This window comes from Varroa destructor, unplaced genomic scaffold (assembly GCF_002443255.2).
Source record: "Varroa destructor unplaced genomic scaffold, Vdes_3.0 BEIS01000001.1, whole genome shotgun sequence".
Classification (NCBI taxonomy): domain Eukaryota; kingdom Metazoa; phylum Arthropoda; class Arachnida; order Mesostigmata; family Varroidae; genus Varroa; species Varroa destructor.
In genome coordinates this window covers 9262447-9284162 of record NW_019211454.1, presented here as the reverse complement: position 1 = coordinate 9284162, position 21716 = coordinate 9262447, and the positions used below count along the sequence as shown (strand labels likewise).

At 41.7% G+C, this 21716-nt stretch overlaps 1 protein-coding gene across 10 annotated transcripts in view; it reads left to right on the top strand.

Annotated features, from left to right (window-relative positions):
* The window catches only part of LOC111255487 (uncharacterized), a 54014-nt gene extending 33160 nt beyond the window's left edge, over positions 1 to 20854 (top strand). For 9 of the 10 annotated variants that reach the window (XM_022817504.2, XM_022817524.2, XM_086978572.1 and 6 more), the window contains 11 exons: positions 6543 to 6781; positions 6963 to 7123; positions 7323 to 7557; positions 7816 to 7998; positions 8336 to 8760; positions 8968 to 9465; positions 10095 to 10399; positions 10627 to 10828; positions 11205 to 11604; positions 13426 to 13976; positions 14429 to 20854. In XM_022817504.2, coding sequence (XP_022673239.1) covers positions 6543 to 6781; positions 6963 to 7123; positions 7323 to 7557; positions 7816 to 7998; positions 8336 to 8760; positions 8968 to 9465; positions 10095 to 10399; positions 10627 to 10828; positions 11205 to 11604; positions 13426 to 13976; positions 14429 to 14770 — 3541 coding nt within the window. In that variant the 3' untranslated portion in view covers positions 14771 to 20854. The remainder of the gene's footprint in view (positions 1 to 6542; positions 6782 to 6962; positions 7124 to 7322; positions 7558 to 7815; positions 7999 to 8335; positions 8761 to 8967; positions 9466 to 10094; positions 10400 to 10626; positions 10829 to 11204; positions 11605 to 13425; positions 13977 to 14428) is intronic. The other variant, XM_022817549.2, reaches the window with a different exon arrangement.
* The last annotated feature ends 862 nt before the right edge of the window (positions 20855 to 21716 follow it).

Genomic DNA, 21716 nt, shown 5'->3' with positions numbered 1-21716 from the left:
AATGGCTAAACGTACTTGAAGTTTCACAAGTATGTGCTGTATATTTCTGTAGAATGGTTGACAGAAAAAAGATATGACAATTTTATTCTGACAGTAATAGGATGGGGTTAAAGAGTTACTTCACCAAGGGAGAAAGTCGTAAGCGAGTTAGTCCCTACCCCCTCGCGTCTGACAAGGTAAGATATCATGGCACTGTTGGTTTACAAATGTTTGTCGAGCAACGCGGCATTGAAACGGTTGGCCATCGTTTACACGAAAGATCAACAAAGAAAAACACCCGGAATACCTGAATGCAGTGGATAAATGATTGGACGTAGGCAACGAGACAATAACTCAGCAGACGTAGGGCATAATACGGGCATGGAGAGAAAGAATTATACTGGTGGACAGCGCATTAGCTCCGTATCTGTATGTAGTACATGGTATTGTACTGGTTTAATGGGTGGGCTAAAATTATTGCGCTAAAATAGAGAAACGGGTCGCTTCTTACAATCTATGAAGCGTATAATGATGTCAATGGCGTGCGTCTTCCATTTTTTAGTTGAAATACAAAAGGACAATCAAACTCGTAAAATGAGACAACGCGCCATTTATCTTGAAGAAGGGTGTCGTGTCTGTGAGCTGAATGATGTGTAGGTTATAGCGAATACGAATCGCTATATCTCTATAGAAAAGCGTCTTCATGCGCATTTTTTATGATAGGTAGCGACCTACTAGGCACCGTCTGCATAATACCCGGTAGCGGTCTAAGACTCATCTGACTAGATAACTTTACTCAGGCGATTCATCTTACTTTAACTTTTCATATTGTCGTGATACTTTTTCTTAGCGTAGCAATCCTCTCTCCTAATTCGCACGAGCGCATTTATTAATTGACTTTAAATAAAGTAAATATTTCGGGTTCTGTGCCCGATACTACCGTTAAACACCACCTAAGATAACCGACATCCAACGAAATATGCCCATGCCCGTGTATAATTGGATCCGAAATCTTTTCGTTTGGCCCCACAATGCATGTATCAATAGATAGATCATTAAATGATACAATATGATCTAATCGACTGCTATGTTCATCGTCGATGTCTACAGGGAAGCTTTATAGGGGGGGGGGGGGATTGTTTTGCGTCGCTTTAAAATAAACGGCGACAAATCAATTGCAGCATTAGACTCGAAATAAACTATTTCCAGTATATCATCAGGTAGGAAATCAGCTGCCGATAAAATAAACCGGATTCCCCTTAGATGAAATTCAGAAAAGCAACGTACCCAAAAAGGTCGAAAATACTATTTTCACCGAAAACGGTCGGGCTAACCGTTGAATACACGCATAGAGAAGCTGAACCAAAACTAACGTCGAAACTTATGGCTCTATTTGTATTTATCGTAATAGATTGGCCCGAATTTGCGGAAGTAACTGTATCGCCGCGTGACGATGTCTGGCACAAACTAGCGGTGCCTACACTCATCTATTAGAGGCTGGGAATATTGGACAGATAGACAACAGCGGTATAGTAGAATGAAATGTATCATAGGGGAACATATGGAGAGTTATTAAGAGCAGTAGGGGGCGGTAGTAGTAAGAGGGCGCAACTTGGCAGCGCGAACATTCCATTTCACGCAATCAGTGATTTAAGCAGTAAAAGTGGCAGAGGGAAACTAAGCGACTTGAATTTATCTTCGGGCTAAATTTTATAGACATTGTTTGGTGACGAGGGTTTGCAGCTTTTTTGGGGTGGAATGGGGCTGGGGTCGAGGGCGGCAGGGGCAGAAATAGGTAGCTTTTGAATGATGTTACGCTTTCTTTTACTGTAATGTAACTGGAATAATTTTTTTTTTTACACAGTTGGAATATTTACAAAGTTAGGAGAGCGAAGGAAAAATCGGTTGTGTCTATCTGCTGTTTCCACGTGCATCAAAAGCAGCCACTACTTGACTTACCATACATCTAACACTTCGACTAAATAATATAGATTTCAGCCTGCTACTTTTGTAAGTCAATAAGTCATCTCAAAGACATTTCAAATAGCAGTGATAAATTAATAATTGCGGCTTTATTCAATCACGCTATTCTATCTCATATATGTTGCTAGCAGGGCTTGAACTAGTAACCCCTGGTTTTTTCTCTAGAGGAATAGGATACATTGTATGAAATGAATTAGACGTACGAGTATGCGAGGCGTGCGTGTAACAATACAGAGGCATGATTACCCATTTACCATCACACGCACAGAGCGCGAGCTATAAATGCTACACTAAAGATCGCCAATTGTATTTTTGTTCATCTTTCCATGTCATCGCTGATATCAGCGACACCGTCATCGGTTCGACAAATCCTAAATCACAAACTGTGACGGAAGCTGTGGGCATCCGATCACTCCTTAATGTTACACGTCCACTGTCCTATGACGAAATGGTTCGACTCTGGCGGCTATTTTGACGTCGTGTCGTCGTTAGTGCTGCATTCGCTATAACTGGGCGTCATTTAAACGTCACTTTTGTACAAATCTACAGATGAACATTTACGACGCCTTCATTAGCCAATGCTACGGCGCCATATGCGGGGGGAACTTCTGATTTTAGTTACTATGTTGGCTATTCCTTCTTTTGGTGGCGTTCCTTCTATATCGTTCCCAGTGCACCGCTGCGCACAGTATGGCGTGTGAAAAGTACCAGTGGGTTTTGTGAGCGCCGATTTCTGTCGGAGTCGTCTGTGTCGTCGTATCGTAGTCTTTTTGTTAGCGTCATTTTCGATTCCTTGGTCGTTGGTCAAGCAATGAGCCATAGTCGAGGCGCTTACCGCTTTTTGAAACGCGTATTCGGACCTGCGTAATAACAACAACAAATACTGGTAAACTTCCATAAGGAAATAGTCATTCGTAATAGTTTTACCTTGTAACTACTGTCCACTACAACGGGGAGCAATATTTTTGTCTACGTGGAAACCTACAGAAAAATCGGCCTAAATCGAAAAGGAACAGCTTTCGAACTCGAATATTTGGTTATTTAAAAAACCATATATTTTCTTGCTAGCCCGGTTAGTTTATCAGTCGTTTACGCAATTTGTTTGACTGTCTAGTTCTGTTTTCCCATTATGATATTATGCATCCTCCATTGGCAACAATTTAATCCAACGACATAATTAAATATGACTTACTCACGAGTGCCTTTCGTCTGCTACCAACTCAGTCAAAATGCTATCCCTATTGTACATAGAATGAAGAATGCCAGTATTAGTAATAGCAGCAAATAAACGATTCACTTATATATTACAGACAAAACCGCGCGGGTTCATGTGGGCCAACATTTCTGTTCTGTCGATAGTCGATCATAAAAACGTTATGGAGAACTTTTCTCGCTACGTCTCGAAGAACTAGTCTAGTTTGATGATCTCCTTCATCCTGGATGCGTATCGTATCGACCACAGATCAACGATCTTGCGTCGTCCCCGCTAGTAGCTCACCGTTGCTTATTTTATCGCTGGACTGCGTCGCTCGTTGCACGCTTCTAGGCAAGCGCGTTTAAACGTCGCGCGTGCAGCTTTTGGCACAAGCGCAGCAGGCCCCTATTTTGACGCGCTGTCGACGTCATTTGGAACGGGCTGAGTTAGCTGTCGTTACCAAGTGCCCAATCTATTCAGTCCAATAGTGGATGCCGGGAGATAGGAGGCCTGGACGGTGAGCCTCGATAAAAATGTCCGTATTGCCATGCTGTGTCTAAGTCTATCAAACAGCATACAACAGCAAACATAGCATAATCGTCCGCACGAATTTATCTTTCCCTTTTCCTCGTTTCCCCTTTTTCTCCTTTGTCTAATATTTTTTGCTAAGTTTTGTCAATTCATTGTTATTCCTTTCGTAGTTTTGTGTTCCCGTTACTATTATTCTACAACAGGGGTAACGCCGAGTTCACATTACATAGCTATAATATATATATAGCACAAGTGGGTGTTCCTTCCTAACGTATCTTAGATGTGACCATTTCTTAACGCTGGCTACAAATATGACTACGCCAAAGCGAATTGGATGCATTTATATGCTGGTAGCGTATAAAAATTTCTCATGTTTTCAGTGCCTATACTTTTCCTAAATGTTTCAGCTGGTAAGTTCCGAAAACATGGGTAATTATATTTCACAGACTAATCGAACAGCATCAGGGATTCCCTGAGACGATTGACTCCCCTCTTTAGCAAGGCATATTTACGTTCAGGCTCAAATTCAGACAACTACGTATACTTTAAGTTCAGTAGGCAGATACTCTGACCATTACGCCACCATCAAACGCGAACATCTCACACAGGCACAGCGTTGCGCGACGCATGCGTGTTACGACTGTTCCGGACTGAGCCAGACTGCAGGGTGCGTTAACAGCATCACTCACCGTCACTGTCTCCATCGTCATCATATGCACGATTTTCAGCGATGAATTCGGCGAAGATAACGCAGAAATAAGAGACAAGAAGCTGAAGACCGCGCGCACTGGTCTGTTATATTACCATAAATAGTAAAAATGGCGATAACAACGACACAAGCAGTATCATAGCATATTATATAACATGACAGGAGTGAGCCAAAGTTTTCGTCTTAGTTTAACGCCGTCGGTATGGTGATACGATTGAAAAATGGACCCGGTGACGATTTCTGGACTCGCATTCGTTAAATCAACTTAAAACAATTTCTTCCAAAAGTGTCAAGTAAATAAAAAGGCGAGTGAAAATAGTTTATCTGAATGAGCCTTTATCAAAATTCGAAGCGATCATTCGATCAGTACATGACCGAGGACGCATTTTCATGTGAACGATTTTTCATCAATTTTTTTTTATTGGAGAATGTTATCTACAATATATTCGGTATATTTCGGTAGTAGTACAAGGGACCTGTTAGAAAAACTTGGCAAAAAACAACGTACCAAGACAGGACGGTACTGTGAAACCCTTGACTGAAAATAGCGCCAAATATTGAAGAACAGCGAAGTGTGAAGCACATATATATATATATATATATATATATATATATCCCGTTTATATTCGTGTCACCCAAATCTCGATAAACTTTATATACCGCGTTATAATCACCGCGATCTCTGTCGGTTCTATCGAAGAAACCCTACTGGAAGATCTTCGTCACACTCCTAACTCTTAGTTAGACAGATGAGGTACACATTGATTCTCCTTCTTCGTCGATTCCTTCTGCTCATGGCATCAACAACCAGCGCATATCTTCATACCAATCTCCGTCTTTGTACGGCTACAGCCAAACAAATCAAGACCCAGCAGCAACACTACATTGCGTTTGTTGACAATGTTTATTATAAGCGGTTCCGAATGGACATTGTCAACAAATTCGTGCTGACATTCCGAGGGTTTGTAGTGATACGAAGCCCATTGAAATAGGCAATAGCACTGTTGCCTAATGTCCTGATCCATCCTTCAAAAGGGGAAGGTTTCTCTACCTTTTCGTGTTGTTCTGTTTGATCCCTTCAACTAGCTTTTTCCGTGTTAGCGGTACTGGTCATCTTGCCAGCCGAGATTAGAACTGATGGAGCACTTTTTAGCCTATTGTTAATCTTATTGTTTGTACTGTTGCCGCTATTAGTATATTGTGTGTTTGTTTAATTGGTCTGTGATTGACACGCGGCGTGCTTTAACTCGTCATTTCAGTTTTGTGGTTAACGACTGCGATCGGAATAGTATAGTTAAGACGGCAAGCGATGGCGGTATCGAATGACGTTGGGTAGCCGGCCAGTGGCATGTTCTGACTACCCGGATGTAAAAGATATGATTTGAATCAAGCTGTTAGAGGAATTGGAATCCAATTGGGAAATACCGCCCATGAATCGTCATGAGCGAGGCACGGTTAGGGGGCTAATGGGAACGGTTAAAAGTAATCAAGCATATAAAGCAAAGCGTCACCGGGTTTATAAGTTTAATTAGTTGTTTAGTTCGTTTCATTATAACTGCAGCCTTAAGTTGGACGAACTGTTAAAGGCAATTTGACACAACCAGCTATTAGCTATTGATTGTAACGATCGCTCGACGACGAAATGTCCTTATCAACTACGGAACGCTGCAGTACATACTAGAATTCGACGGCGGTAAAAAGTTGATTATTCTTTGGCGAAAGATATATACTATACACTAGTCCTAGATGTCCTTCGTCGGTGTGCCGTTTTTAAAGATAGACCAATAACAGGTCGTATGCAACGCACGTGTAAGTACAGTCTCCTATTTGTTGCTTCGAAACAATGGTGTTATTTTTATAATAAGCATTTTAAAATAAAAACAACTGTCGAGTACAGCACACGTCAAGAAGAGTGTTTTCGTGTAATCGTATCTAGTAGAATTAGCCAATTATTTGTCGTACATTAATCATAGTTTAAAATGCATGTAAAAGTATCGATGCAGTTGATAGACGGTGATGTCCCGTGCATTTATACATCAACGCCTAACATAGTCTGGGAAGGGGTTCAGTCCCCCCTCAGTTATTTTGCAGCTTCTCTTATTTACGTTTCTGTGTGCTTCATCTTTCTGCTTGCTTTTCCCGTAGCGTGGACAACTTGAAAAGTGCCATCGACCTGACGCAGAACGTACCCAAAGAGAAACAGGTCTTGCTTATTTCCGGTGGCGAATGCCTGAACAACTCGCGAACGGTAGCCTCGTACGGGGCCGGCACCGATACTAACCCAATATTTTTGTTCAACAAGACGCTGTACGCGGACCTACAGTTGCCCAGTTCACCGGAAGTTGGTCGACATCAGTTCAATAACCCTCATTATGAGCGACAAGGTTTGAATATTAGCTATTTTCTATTGCAAAGCACGTAATGGTTCATCTCATACTTGGTAACTATCACTCGCAAATATTTTCAGATATTAGTCCAATTAATTATTTTTCTGCCACATCAAGCTGGATAAACGCCGACAAACCAATGACTGACTAACCTTATTGTCTTTCTTTTCATTTGCAGAAGCGCTTACATTGCAGAAGTTACAATCGCATTGTGCGCTTGAACCCACCATGGTTACGATCAGGAAACGAACGCAATTTGCTCAAGAACTCTATGAACTATCAGTTCAGGAGGCTAAGCTGTGTCGGCAAAAGGTGCACGAACAGCATCTCCAGCAGCAGGTGATTGATAAAATAAACCTTTAGAAAAACAAAGCTGAGCCAATCAGCCGATTAGGCGTCCCCCAGACGAGCAATAGACAATGTAAAGCGTATTGTTTATCAATCAGAAATAAACCAACGTTGTTAGAAATATCTAGATAATATAATATCAACACAACCTCTATAGTTGGCACATTGTTTTGTGCGCTTGTTTAAATAGGCGTGGTCAGCGGTAATTGCCAACCTTGAGGACGCAGGCGTAGCGTTCGAAAAGCGGTCGCGTAGATTTTTGCTCCTTTTCGAAACGTTTGTGGCGCGCAATGCCGAATTTCAAATGATTCAAGACAATTTCCCCGAGGATTGTATGTTACTCGCCAGGCTCCCGCTACTGACTAAGCTGACCCAAACATCACAACATCAGGAAATGAACGATTTGAACCTGTCTTCGACTGACGGTTTGCATGACATTTATGTCACCCTATACGTGATAGTTATTATTCAATCGGAAACTTACGATCAATGAAAGTGGACAAATTGAAAATATATGCTATAACTAGACTAACCCATTCAATTTTCACTGTTGACGAGCTTCGCTGATAAAAATTCAGTTCAATTTGAAATTTGCTTTATAAATAATGCCGGTTTATTGCGAGCTACCGCATGCCTAAAATACATTAAAATTAATTTACATGGCACCCTATCGCCGACCTTAGGACTGCCGGCCACTCTTCTGGACTACGTTATTCGATCAAACCCAGAAAACAGTTTGGAGGATTTGGCCGAACAGTGTCGTAAAGGGCTGACGCAGTTGACTCCGGAGGTGCTTGAAGAGATGCGGAAAATGATCAAGGAAATCCTTGATAAGACCAGCCAGCCGAATTTCAAACATATTAAGGGTTTGTAGTCGTACTTCGTTTCTTGTTCTGATAAATTATACAGGTTATAATCTTGTACTCAGTCTAACGTTGTTGAAATCCCAATCAATACATTTATCGAATCTGATTCCATTACCGCGAATCATTGGTTCCTATGCGCTCTTCTAATTAACGTCGCGCTGTTGGTTCTTCATCGATATACACTCATCAATTTTGTCTTTACTGACACGGTGTTTTCAAGTACGCACGTTTATAATAGAAATATGCCTTAAGTGGTAGGGTCAAGTCGGGATGGATAGTTTCTGCTAACAAACCGTGTTCATATCTGTTTATCTTAATACCAACACGGTTTTACTAGGTCTGGAAGATCGTCTGAGCGGACTCGAGGAGCTGATGCGGAAGGCCGACGACCTGGTCATTAGGCAAGAGCCAAATTGTCAGAGTTTCTTGCTGATGCAGGCAAATGCTGCCAAGCTGAAAGACAGTGAGCGTTCGCTAATGATTCCTGATTTATGTAGCACTCAACCCGAGATCCTGCAAAAGATGCATCTAAATTATACGATGCTCAAGGACATTACGCGTCGTTGTTCAGTGGCCAAGAACGAACTGTCAGAAAATCTAAAGTACCGCTTGGCATACATTACCCAGGTAGAAGGGAGCATCGGTGATATATCGACTAAGCTTAAAGTCTACGAAAAGCGGATTGAAACCTTCTCCCGGATCCTTAACAAAATGGAGCAGATTCATAGCGCACCGCAAATTTATGCAAGATCTGTTGCCGAGGTAGTATCACAATCGAGTCATCCCACATAGGTCATGCTACGCTGATCTTAACAGTATGACTTTTTTTCTAATACGTATTACCGATAATGAGCCCGCGACGCACGGGCTGTGTAATATTCAATTACTTCTCTAATAATTTATAGTAGGTATTATTTGAATTTTCATTATACCGTCTATTTCGCGCCACTACCTTCTTCTCTTCATCAGGTGGTTCGGCGAAAGCGCTTCTCATCCCTCTATCTCAAGTGGGCCGGAGGGTTATCCGCGCATTGTAAAGAGGTCTACAGAAACGAGCTGGCTCAAAGGAGGGCGTACAAGGAGCAAACGCGGAGTCACTTCTTGCGAAAGCTCTTCCCAGGCCTCGATGATGTTCCGCCCCCGTACGCCACGTCGACCCCGGAGATTTTCGATGATCGCTTACCACCTGTCGAACTCGTTGACGTCGAACAGCTCAAGCGCGCCATGCCGGCAGATCTTGCCGGCTTACTTGAGAGCAGCACCTCGGTACCTTCGCTATCGCTGATGGACATTGACAACGTCAGCCACTCGGCCTCAGATATCTCGTCGAAGAAGACAGTCGAATCAGACGCTGTATCCCATCAGGAGGTACGAGTTTACGATATGGTTACGGCCTCAAGCCCTGCTGATCCCGGATACGTCACCGACAACAGTAACAATGTTCTAATGGAGCTCAGCGTAGAAAAGGTCCGTTTGTACGGAGACCTCTGTATATCGCCTGGCTCTTAGTTGCAGAATTAGATTACGCTCTACATTTGACAAACACATTGCCTCATGATTTAAAAGTCTTCATTAGGGAAAAGTTGTGTTTAGTTATTGTGTGGTGCATGGTTAGCATTCGCGTTCAGATAAATTCGATTACTGGACATGCTCGAAGACATCTTAGAATCGATCTCAAAAATAGTAAAAACTCAAATATACACTGGAACAATAGTAGAATTTAACAAGTGTGTTTGTTCTGCATTGCAATCTCTAAACAGTACACAATTAGAGCATACAAGGAAAGCCTCGATTTCGCCGACCTTCGTCTTTATATAAACGGTTCTAATTGTTCGTCTTAGGCCAACGATATAGGAACATTTAGCACCGAGGTAAAAACAATGGTTTTACTAAAAATGTCTGTCAATGCCGGATACAAAAAAAAAAAAAACATTATCTTGTCAGATCTGCGAAGTGCCGTATAAGCAATGTATAGTTTTCCCTAAGGCGGAAGCCCTTCGGCTTTTGCATAGTTCTCTTTCGTCTTTGTCAAGTAGAGACATTAACGATTAAGTATAGTTTTAGTTTAGCGAGTGTTGACCATTCTGTTTCTGAAGGTGGGTACCGGCAGCGAAGCTGCCTCTGCTCAAGAACAGAAGATATGCGTCGATGTACTGCACTGTGAAGAGATGCGGGAAAAAGTTCGCGGTTGCGTGAACGACCTTCGTGTCACTGTTGGCGCTTTCGTGGATGACACGACTATGCTTGCGCAGGATTTACGGCGTTGGACAGGAGAACTGGCTGAGGATGCAACCAAAGTAGCGACGACCGTTGCTGCCATAGTTCAGGGAGGCCAAGACAAAGAGAAATCTCTTGAGAGACAGCTTGAAATTGAGCTTCACAAGCTTAAGGATGCTCAAGCGTAAGTAGATTCGGTGGATACTGTAGATAGAAAGTGTGTGAAAATAAGTCATGTTGTCTTCTATTGAAATGGTTTATCTTAAGCCCGCATATAGCAATCAGACATTGCTGGCTGTGTTAGATATTGGTTGATGATTTTTCCACACGTTCTTTTATGCATTGTTATTTGATCTCTTCTGTCTTCTGTGTCCATCCACAAACGGATGTTGGTCCTTGACGTCTATACAGTGAGATCGAACTCTACTACGATCAGCTCCGCCAGATGAAGGAGCTTGTGGACCACTCCAAACAAGAAATAGAGATTCAGAAAGCTGATTACGACTCGCGGCTAACCAAGTTGCAGATGGAGCACGAGCTCGAGCTAGAGAATGTTGAGGCACGATACAAACAGGAACTTACGCAACTTAATGCTCGGATAACCGAGATACAGGTACCTATAATTGATGAAATAAAAAATATTTTCATTCTACGGCGCACATGTTGAAATGAGTTGACGCGTTCCTCTGCGACATATTGATAGTCGTACACTTTTCAAGGGAACCCTCACATTGTCAAGCTAATCTATGCTGTTGCTACATGTCATGTGTTGAATTATGAAATACTACCACATTCGTTGCTCTTTCTAAAGACAGAACAAAAAAGGAATTACTAACCTGGAGTGCCACGTAGTTCCGCTGTGTGTAAAAATAGTTGCTCGTATGCTAAATATAACTTACTGATACGCTACCTATGTCCGTGTCCTGCTACGGTTCTCTTTTTTCTACATACTTGTCGTTTTTGGATTTTCTCTTTTCGGTTTTTTACAGGAACAGAATGAGCGGCTGATCGTCGCTCAGGAAGATCATGCCACGCAGTTAGCGAACGTCGTAATCGACCACGAGGGGCGTTTGGCGCGACTTCACGAAGAATTCACTGCTCGCGAACTTGCCGTCCGCGAGGACCTTGAGCGCCACCACAAGAACGAGCTTGAGTCGCTTCGGTGTCGGTATAAACTGACGACGAGCGTTATGTCGACGTCTTCGAGCACCATTGGCAGTGACGTGGTCAGCAGCCTGAGTTCACCACAAGGCGGAGTGACTGGCCCATTGTTACTGCCAGCCGGAATTTCACATAGCCAAGAGATCGAAAATCGTTGGAGACTCCGCGAAATGGAACTTGAGGAAAGAATCCGTCAACTCGAGCGAATGCTTCAAGACAGAAACAATGGTCAGTTGCTCTGGAACCTCGTCCGGGAGCTATTAGATTCTGCGGATTTTTCGAACAATGCGAATTTAACCCTTTTGTGTTTAGCTATTGTGATTATAATATTGTCTGTGTTGAATCTTTTTTTCGCCACATGATCTTATGTTGATCATGCGGTTTCGAAATCGTTTGTTGACTCGATACATTTGGTTTGTAGTAGGCAAATTGGCAACGAAACGGCATGAATATGAATTCAACCTTTTGCGTATCGCATGCCTGCACCCAGTTTTGAATCCTTTGGCACAAATGTTATTCCTTGTTCGTAGGACTTTCGTGTTATGTTGTTGTACAAAATAATAATAATTATTATTATTATAGCAGTAACAGTGTAGACAACAAGAGTACAGGCGCGCGTGCCCATCAAACCGAAACCGTGATGTAACTCTGTGATGCACAGTATATATATATATATATATATATATATATATATATATATATATACAATAACAATGATCTAAGCATTATTTCGTGTTACCAGCTAACACAATCTCAATCTTGCAATACCGCAAATACTAAGCTAATATGTGAGAGTTACTAAGTTAGTTGAAATAATAAATATAATCCTTGATAAACATCGAATTCTGTAACTGCACTATTATACCAAGAGTTTTATTGACGGCATGCCCTCACGGGTTTTGTGGCGGCAGACGAAGCTGTTGCCTAGCGAGGTTCAACATCGAATATACAGTGAATACTGGTATCTTTTCATTTTTTCACGTTCATACCTTCTTTTTACCTTAGACGAGACACCTGTTGTTAAGGTTGACTGCGTATAGTGGATCAGATGTAGCAATTTTTATGAACTCGACAGAAAAGGTTTTGATCTGATAGCTAGAACAGTTTATGCATTTGGTGAAATACATCGCCGGCAAAACGTATTTAGCTCTACTTTATTAGCTTGTGGTACCACTTCAATAGGTCCCAAACGAAACCATGTCAGGCCGAGCTACAGGACTCGCTGCGGATAATTGGTTTTGGGTATGTTTTTTTTTTGAGAAATGTTAGGAAAATCATTCATATTTTTTTTTAAATCTCGGTTTGGGCGCTCAGTGTTAGTAATGCTCATAAAGCACGCATACCCACTTGCGTGAAACTTCCACGATAACAGATTACAGTGAAAGACTTTACCGAATACAATAAGCCCTTATCCATTGTTACATCATTGTTATAATGATCTATTACGGTAATAATCGTACGCGGACCATATAACGCGGTGACGATTTATAGCTTGGCTCGAATCGATGAGAATAAATCAACTCAATGTATAGATATTCAACTATTTCGAAACGTATCCAAAACAGCTGAAAGACCTTAGTTGGTTTTAGCTTTCATTTTTTTACACAGTGGTACCCGGCACTGTACACACACAGCACGGATATGTATATATACGCGGTCTATAAGATTTAGAACTTGCGACTTGCCTGTGTGTATGAGAGCCAATAAATATGTCTATGTTTGTGATATATCTCAATCAATTATCCTGCGTGTGTGTGTTATTTATTCACAAAAGTATCTTTTCCTATTTACCGCCAATCTCTCTAGTTCTACGCTGTAACATACTGAAACAAGCACGACCTCCTTCATTGTTTCCGCTGGTGCCCGTCGTTGTTGAGGTCCGTCTCATCGTCTACCTCTTTCGTCTGCTTAGAGTCAAAATCGTGAAGTTGTTCCCTATAATGTTTTCAACAAAAAAAAAATCTAAAGAAAACAATAGAACAACGAAAAAACATCTTGATATGGTGTATTTGGTCGTCGGTGTGTTTTGTTTTTGCATCTCTCCACTAGATTCCCCTTCTCCGGCAGTGGTAGCCGGGGTCATGGACACCAGCTGTACGTCGGCGATGAGCAGTCTGCAGATGATGGTCGACTCCCAGTATCGCGTCATGGCCGAAAGCGCTGTCGGAACTTTAGCAGGGCCCGGAATCGGCGGCGGAACGTCAACGGCGATGGTTGAATCGACAGTCGTTCGGCTCCAGCCGTCCCACACCAACAACAATAATCCGGCAACAGCGATGGAACTAATCGAGCAGCTTCGTGCGAAAGAGGCCGAAATCCAACGGATACAGATGCGTCTAGTTTCCAGCTGCGGAACGGGATCGTTGCCATCATTGAGCAGCGACCGAGTATCGATTCTCAGCTGCGTCCACGGAGACGTCGTTCTACTTGCGTATGACGACAATCATGAAAATTATGTCATCTTTATGCTCGGTCCGCTGTTGCATTTCCTACACAGGGACTCGCTCGAGGAGCTTCGGCTGAGTACGGATCGGGAGAGATCTACGAAACGCTGGATCATTGGCGAGGTCGTCGACAAAGAGTACTGCGAGGCCAGGAGGGTAAGCATGGATAGCCGCTGCATTCATCATAACTTAATTTTTTAGCTGTACCAATGTTATTGAGACAATCTGATGCTTTGTTATGTGATTGTATTTGATTTATTCTAATTGGAAAACGGCTGCTCGACCAAATGATTGCTGCAAATTTATTTTACTTACATTACACATCACTACACGTATTACAACCATTGTTTACCCCGTTTTATCCTGTAAACAACACGTACAGCACTTGAAACAGGTGTACAGTTGAACCAACGCTAAAAGACAAGTAGATCAGCTATTGTACATAACCAATAACTATATCGGCATAACGATCACAAGCACATGTTGGTTGTTTCGTAACAATTAAGTCATAAAATTACAACATCTCGGTAATTCACAAGAAAATCTCTCAGTAGCCTCTGCGACTCCTCAACCGTACTGCTCCTATTGATTTGTATTATACTTAATAGGCGGTGAACCGGTATAGGCTAGCTGTTGGTACGCGCTTCTTCCGTGTCAAGGTTCGGCCGTGGGATCGTCAGGGAGCCATGCGTCGAGAACAGGAGCGTCGCCAAGTTCTCAAGGCGGCGGCAACGGCAACGACAGGGGCGGCTACGCTGTCAGTCCCGCTCGGCAACAACAGTGAAAACGCTGGTGCTAACGTAGCGTCAGCCGTGGCTCTGGCAACAACACTGAGTTTAAACGCTGCTACAACCACAACAGTAACCGCTGGAGTGGGAGGACCCTCAGACGGACCAAATTTGCCGGCTAGCGCCGCTTCACCCGTTGCCTCGCCAGCTACTTCAATTTAATCTAATTGAACCGAGTCAATAATTCTGACGCTAACGATAATAAGAGCAAGCGCATTTACAACAACGAGCAATTAGAATAACGACAAATGGAGCGCCCCGTTAACGACTCATTAAGCGAAGGAAGGTACAAGGCAACGATGTAGATCGGACAGCCACAATGATAGAGAACTTAAGCGTAAAAATTAACAGCAACAAAGGCAAAAACAATAATAACACCTATGACGAGAGGAACAGTGGCGTTGTTAGCATTTGTAAGGGTTACAAAAAGGCGATCTAGAGAAGAGGATCGGTTTAGCCACTGCTAGTAACAGCGACTAATGCAATGATGGGTTCGTCTTTTTGTTAGATTCGATAACGACAGTTGAGGGGATGTAAAGTCAGGATTTAAAAGGCGCACTCAGATTAGATATATATATATATATATATATAGAGGTTAATTCCAAATTTTACAGGAACAAACGACAGGGACTTGCTTTTTAAAATTGATACAAGGCTTATTTGAACATCATAATGACAATGGGACTCCACTGAGGGCCGATCATGCGTGCGCAGTGGGTGAAGAATCGATACCCGGTGGCAAAAAATTGGCTATTCATCACGATGATAACATACGTTGTGCATGAATGTATGAGTTCGTATGTTTGTGGCTTTGAGTAAGTAGCTCGTTTCGGCTAGACGGAACGGCCGAATCACGGTGCCGGTACCTTCTAATCAAATTTTATTACATCTAGTATCTTCGAAACACCATTTCTTTCTGCCATAAATGATCGTAACGATCACGGGTTATCTTCCAAAGATCAGTTTTACACTGAGTCATCTGTCCATACGCCGCTCCTATGCTAAAAAGTATCCACTGGGTGCTATTCATTTATTATAATGTTTAGGGAAGCATAGACAGCTATGAACGGTATCGCAGTCAAGCTAGATAACAAGAAAGCTTTGGTGGAAAATATGGTTGATGACCGAGGCAACAGGTAACGAGGAGTAACGAATCGTTTGCGGATCTTTTCTAATAGATAGAAATAGATCGAACGACTGCGAATGAATTTAGCACTAACTAAACATTTTAATAGTAGTCTTACAGTAATTACGGTAATACAGAATGAATCGACGATGGCAAATCGTTGTTTCAACGAGCTGGTCTCGGCAGATGAAGAATCGGATTTATGTGCAGGTTAGGGTGGTAACGCCATATAGCGATACATACGGAACCATTAAAAATCTGTAAGAATGGATGAAGCTGATATAAACGTTAAGCGTGGCTGAGCATTCAGTAAGATCTTGAATGACAAAATCTACTTCAGCAGATCCTGATGTAATGAAACGAAGAAGGCCAATCCTGTAAAGGCATAGGCAACTGCAGGCAGGTATTAAGACAGCAAAGGACAGGCCAGTGGTAATGGTCATGCGAAAATGACCATTTGAAAATTTTACACGGATACGAACCTCGGGATCGCGGCAAAGGAATAAAATGCAACATGTTTCAAGTTGACAATAGAAATACTGATTATAATTCTTTATATCCACATATATGAGCGTTCATATAATATAACAGAACATACATACATATATATTATAGCTACACGATCTACGTTTCGATACCTGTTTCTGCCTCTGCCGTTTGATTCTGTGAATGAATTCCGCTATTGTCGTCATTTTCGCCGTTAGACAAAAGGCAAGACGATACAATATCTTTCAAACTGATATAAATACAGCCGTTGTTGTTGACCCGAATATGATTGGCAATTACGGTTATGGCTGTAGCGATCATTAACGACATCTATTATTGTTATTTCACGGTCCCTTCGCAAAATTCGCTTCTGCCTATATCGATGCCCTTTTTATCTGGGGTGGGAAGAGATCAAAATCTATCCGTTGGGTGACTGCCAGCAAGCAAGAACAGACGTACGAATGGGCGAGTTCACGAGGCAAGAGCTGAGTGCATGTGAAATAAGCGATGATATATAAGCGAAAAGATAATAAATAATGAGTTTCAGCGAAGAAACTAGTCTATGTACGTGTGCCCGGTTTTACAGCACTGAAATTTTCCTATCGGGTGTCTTCACATCTACTTGCGCACCTTCTATTTTTGTCTATACGCTCACAACGAAAAAGAACAGGAGTCGAAGGTGGATAACAGTAACAATAATGATGATAATGATAGTAACAATAGGTGTGTAGAGGATTGACTGAAAGGACCATTGAAAAAGCAATCTTAATGTACATAGAAGATAATAGATAGGGGCTGTACGTGTACGACGGGTTCAGTATGAAAGGATTCGTATGCTACCATATTCTACAAGAGAGCTAAGTGTAAAAAGAACAATATTGATAGTAGTAATAATATAAACAGTAGCGTATATACATATAATAATCAGCGGTTTGTCATAATTCATCGATTACCGGTGGCTGGCTAACAGACATGTTAGGTATACGCTAACACGAAGAGAAGATCCATAATGATCTTAAAAATGGCGTGTCGTTTCTAGACACTGAGATTTGCGACAACAATAGAACTACGTCGTTCGTAGGAGTTAGTAGCATAAAGCTCTAATAGTTGATAATGGATGCGGTGAGGACAAGTAGAAGAAGAACGACAGAGACTTTTCACAGATCTGTGCGCGATCGAGGAGTCGACAAAATGGTGGGACTCATGCGCGACTGTATGAGGACCAGGCATAACGACGAGGAAAACAAATAGCCGATAGGTAACACCGCGTCGATGGTGATGACGTTGGTGATTCTAACGATAATTAGGTGATAGCACTAGAATCCGGACGACGATGAGAAAATAGTTAACAAAGTGCAACTCTGCGACGTAACGTTTCATCGGACGACGTAACGACGGATTATGCGCTGTGGCACAAGTGATTCCGATGATTCATAGAACTTCGAACGATAACTTCAACCGCAAGAAGAATGGAATCACGATGGAGGGTCGTACGAGCATATAACGAACATGAACACGCAGACTATTTATGATAATTACTATTTACTAACTGTACGAGGCGATGAACGAGTCACAATACGAAACAAAATTATAGCTTGACATTTTGCGAGCTTCTCGTCCCCTCACTGACTATATCTACGTCCCTAAATTCTCAGAATGCGATTTGCCTCTCTTTCAATCAAGCAACTCATGCTGTTATGACGGCTGCCGCTGTTCCGCGACCGTATTCATTGGCAATATCGATAGCACGCAATAGAAGGCGTGTGGAAACCACATGCAGTAACAACAAATCAAGCGGAATGATTAGGCGAACAACAAGCCGCCGCCGCCGCCGCCGCCGCCGCCGCCGCCGCCGCCGCCGTAGCAACAATGACAGTGGCAGGTACGAGTGACCATTAAACGATGATGCCATGATATATATATATAATGATGTTATAATTATGGTAAAGTAATAATTAGTAATTGTGTATCCATGCAAGAGAACTGAGATGAAAAAGAAGAGAGCTGAAGCTATTGAATTAAGGTTCACTTTAGCCATCTTTTGATAGATGACGAACTGTAAAAAGCTGCTGGAACGCTGATGGGATTCTAAAGCAATGGCGGTTTTGGGGAGACGTTTAATCGAAGAACTAACTGACAGACTCACACAATATATATATATATATATATATATATATATGTAATACTGACGGGAGAGATGTCGGTAATCGTCAAGATGGAAACAAAGTGGATGTATATGAAACAATAGCTACTACGATAGGCAAATAACGAAGTGATGCCAATATTATTAATTATGAAAAACATAGTTAGTGATCACGTCGGCGATAACGGTTACGTGTCAAGTGGTGATCGATGTAGTACAGCGCGAGACAGAAGGAGTAAAAAAAACACAAGGAAATAAACCGGATCATGAGCGTTCCGTTTTTGCCGTTACTTCTCAGTTGCGATCCTTGTAGGAACTCTTCGACTTTTATTAACGCACGGGGAATGGACGAGCAGCTTCAATAGCTCAGAAGATAGGACTGAGAAATTAAAGGAGGGAACATCAAATACTACTTCGGCCATTACATTTCAGATATCAATTAAGGCACTGTACGGAAAAGCAAAAAAAGAAGCTTTAATGACCATCGAAATAGATAAATTATCAATATTACGACTGATCCCACGACAACGATGACGATGAGAACAGCAACAGAGGAACAATAGTAATTGCAACAGCGTATATTCCACGAAATCATTCTATTAATGTCCATCTATCATATAAATAGTTAGCAAATTAATCAAGATTGCAAGCCGACATGCAGTCTCGCCGCATCCCTCACCGCTCGTACACACACAAACGTACACGTGGGCTTGCACATAAACACACCGTATCTAGGCGAAAAAAATGCTTCACTACACCAAATATGCCCCCTTGAATCATGCTTTATCCGGTCCGTATGCTCTGACCAACTAGAACTTGGCAAGAAACAACCGAGGAACTTGCCGTAGCCGTCCCTTCTATGTCTACCATGGTTTTTTCGCTTTAACAGAGGCCTACACAGAAATGCTAAAACGCAGGCAATTCCGCCAAATGCTCGAGCGTTTCTCATTACCAGAGACGCTGACTCCATATACTTGTACGTATTTCGCAAATACTCACGGCCTCAGATGCACAGGAGTCAGTCAACTAACAATTCAAGTTATTCCCGTTTCTCAGGCCACCCTCAGCATTTCGCCGTGTTCAGTGCCACGGTATTGGAAGCGGGCAGGCGTGCGTGCGACAGGCTGGGATTAAACGGAAAACATGATATATGGGCGTTCGATTTTGTAGCATTTTTTGTTTCTGTTCTCTCTGTTGAACACCTCTTTGTGGTGCTCATTGTGATAGAAACTGCGTTACTATATACATGTATGCGATGGGGTAATATTGATAACAATAATTATAATCGAACAGTTATTGACCAGCCGGGTTGCTTATTAGAATACAGAGAGTAAAATATAATCAGCTGTACCACGACGGCGACGATTCTAGTAGAGGTCACTAATTAACTTTATATTCCCGCTCCTTCACCGTCGCCATTCACTCACACTGAGTTCATCCTCACGCAAAAGAAGCTATCGGTACCTAGCTGTGTACGTAAATGTGTGAGGTGTATGTAAGCATTGGTTAGAGTTGTGTCTCTTAAATTTCCATTTGTATTTAATTTGCTGTGCTGAAAAAACACGTTTATAGAAATAAACATGTTTGTTAATGTCTGTTCGCTTACTGTCTCATTGTACCACTGCATCGAATCTATTTATACATCCGGGATGGTGGAGGGTACCTGGAATAGAAGCGTGGAAAATTTACATTTAAATCTATTATTACACTGAATAGAACCGTAACGATAACAGCAACAGTAATTTCATAGTCAACAATTAAAGAGTCACCAACGACAACAATAACACTATACATAGGCGAGCAGTACCTTCGCACGCAACATAACCTTAATCAAAACTAGTAAAAAATAAGGGCGCGGTTTTTCTTTCCGATTAATTTTTATTTATATATGATCACTTTATCGGGAAAAAAACGAAATAAATATACCGCAACAACTAGTGTCTGGAATCAGTCATTGTCATGCGATAACTCAACACTAATGTCTCAGAGCCACCATAGCAGGGCAACACCGATCGTGACAGGAGCAAGCAAAGGCTACAATCCATATATAGGTCGTTTAATCATTTTCTAATGATTTTGTGTATTTGAGTGCTACCATAACTTCCTCGCCTTTTTTTTTATATATATACATGAATGTATATCCCGTCCCAGCAGCGCGAAAGGATTGGGTAGGGAAGCTCGAAAGGGGTTTGAGAAAGGGAGCTGTGTTCTTAACAATGGTGAGCGATACTGATGTGAAAATGGCAACAATGAGATAATTCCGCAGACAATATTAGTTTTGCCGATTATCGTGATGATGGTGAGCGCGGATACGTTACGTGGCTCTATGTGAAGTCTACCTTATTATAGCAGTGTATATAGCTTTGAGTCTATTGTATATTTGAATTAAACTGACGTAAAATATGACAAAGATATAATAATGATAAAAAAAAAAACACTGACAAACAAAAAACAGATGCAAATAAATTTCGATTTTAGATCCAAACTTGAACAGCGTGCTGTGTATTTCATTGGATATGAGATCAGAATAGTACATTACGCGATTCCAGTGTCTAGCTAAGGTAATCGCGTAACTGATGCGTCCGAATCATCTGTCTTTGCAGATTGCTTTTTACGGCATGAAAATTTGTTCAGATTCCTCAGATATGGAACTGATCTTCGAGCTTCATATGGCTCTAACAGTGTCCTGCAGTGTCTTTCTGGAAGGCGTTTCTGTGTGGCGGATCCTCTTAAGGTGTCCAGTTTATGTTCGCCGGTATATACTCCTCTGTAGCTCCCTTTTACTATTTCATTTTCTTAATGAGTGAGTTTAGTGAATTACATAGAATATGTGAAAAATATTTCGGCTGTAATAATGATTTTCGCACGAATCGTCTCACCTGTGCAGACGACAGTGTCTGATGTTTACATGTGAACGCAATGTCTTTAACACTGCACTAACATTAGGCGCGTAAATTCATGGTTCGTCGAAAAGTAGCGTGAGCAGCGTGCTACGTTTTGTCGTATCCTATCACCTCATCTTTTAGGAAATTTTACAGATAATGCACTTCTGCCAAACATAAGTCTTCTCCGATCGTGAATACTGGCTAATTCGGTGAGCCTCGTTATTGTAGTCTGCTCTTCAGAATACGTTATCGACGTGCAAGATGATAGTGACGTGCAATGGTAATGACACAAATTTCCCATCAGACCGTACCGAGAAGAATTTTCAACAAACATATAAACTTTGAAATTTTTGTGAAGAATTTTAAAAATTAATCAATGAAATTATGGGAACGCTATGATCAACTAGTTCTTTAATCATTCACAAAACAAAATTAGGTATAACTATATACATAGATTTCATACAAGAC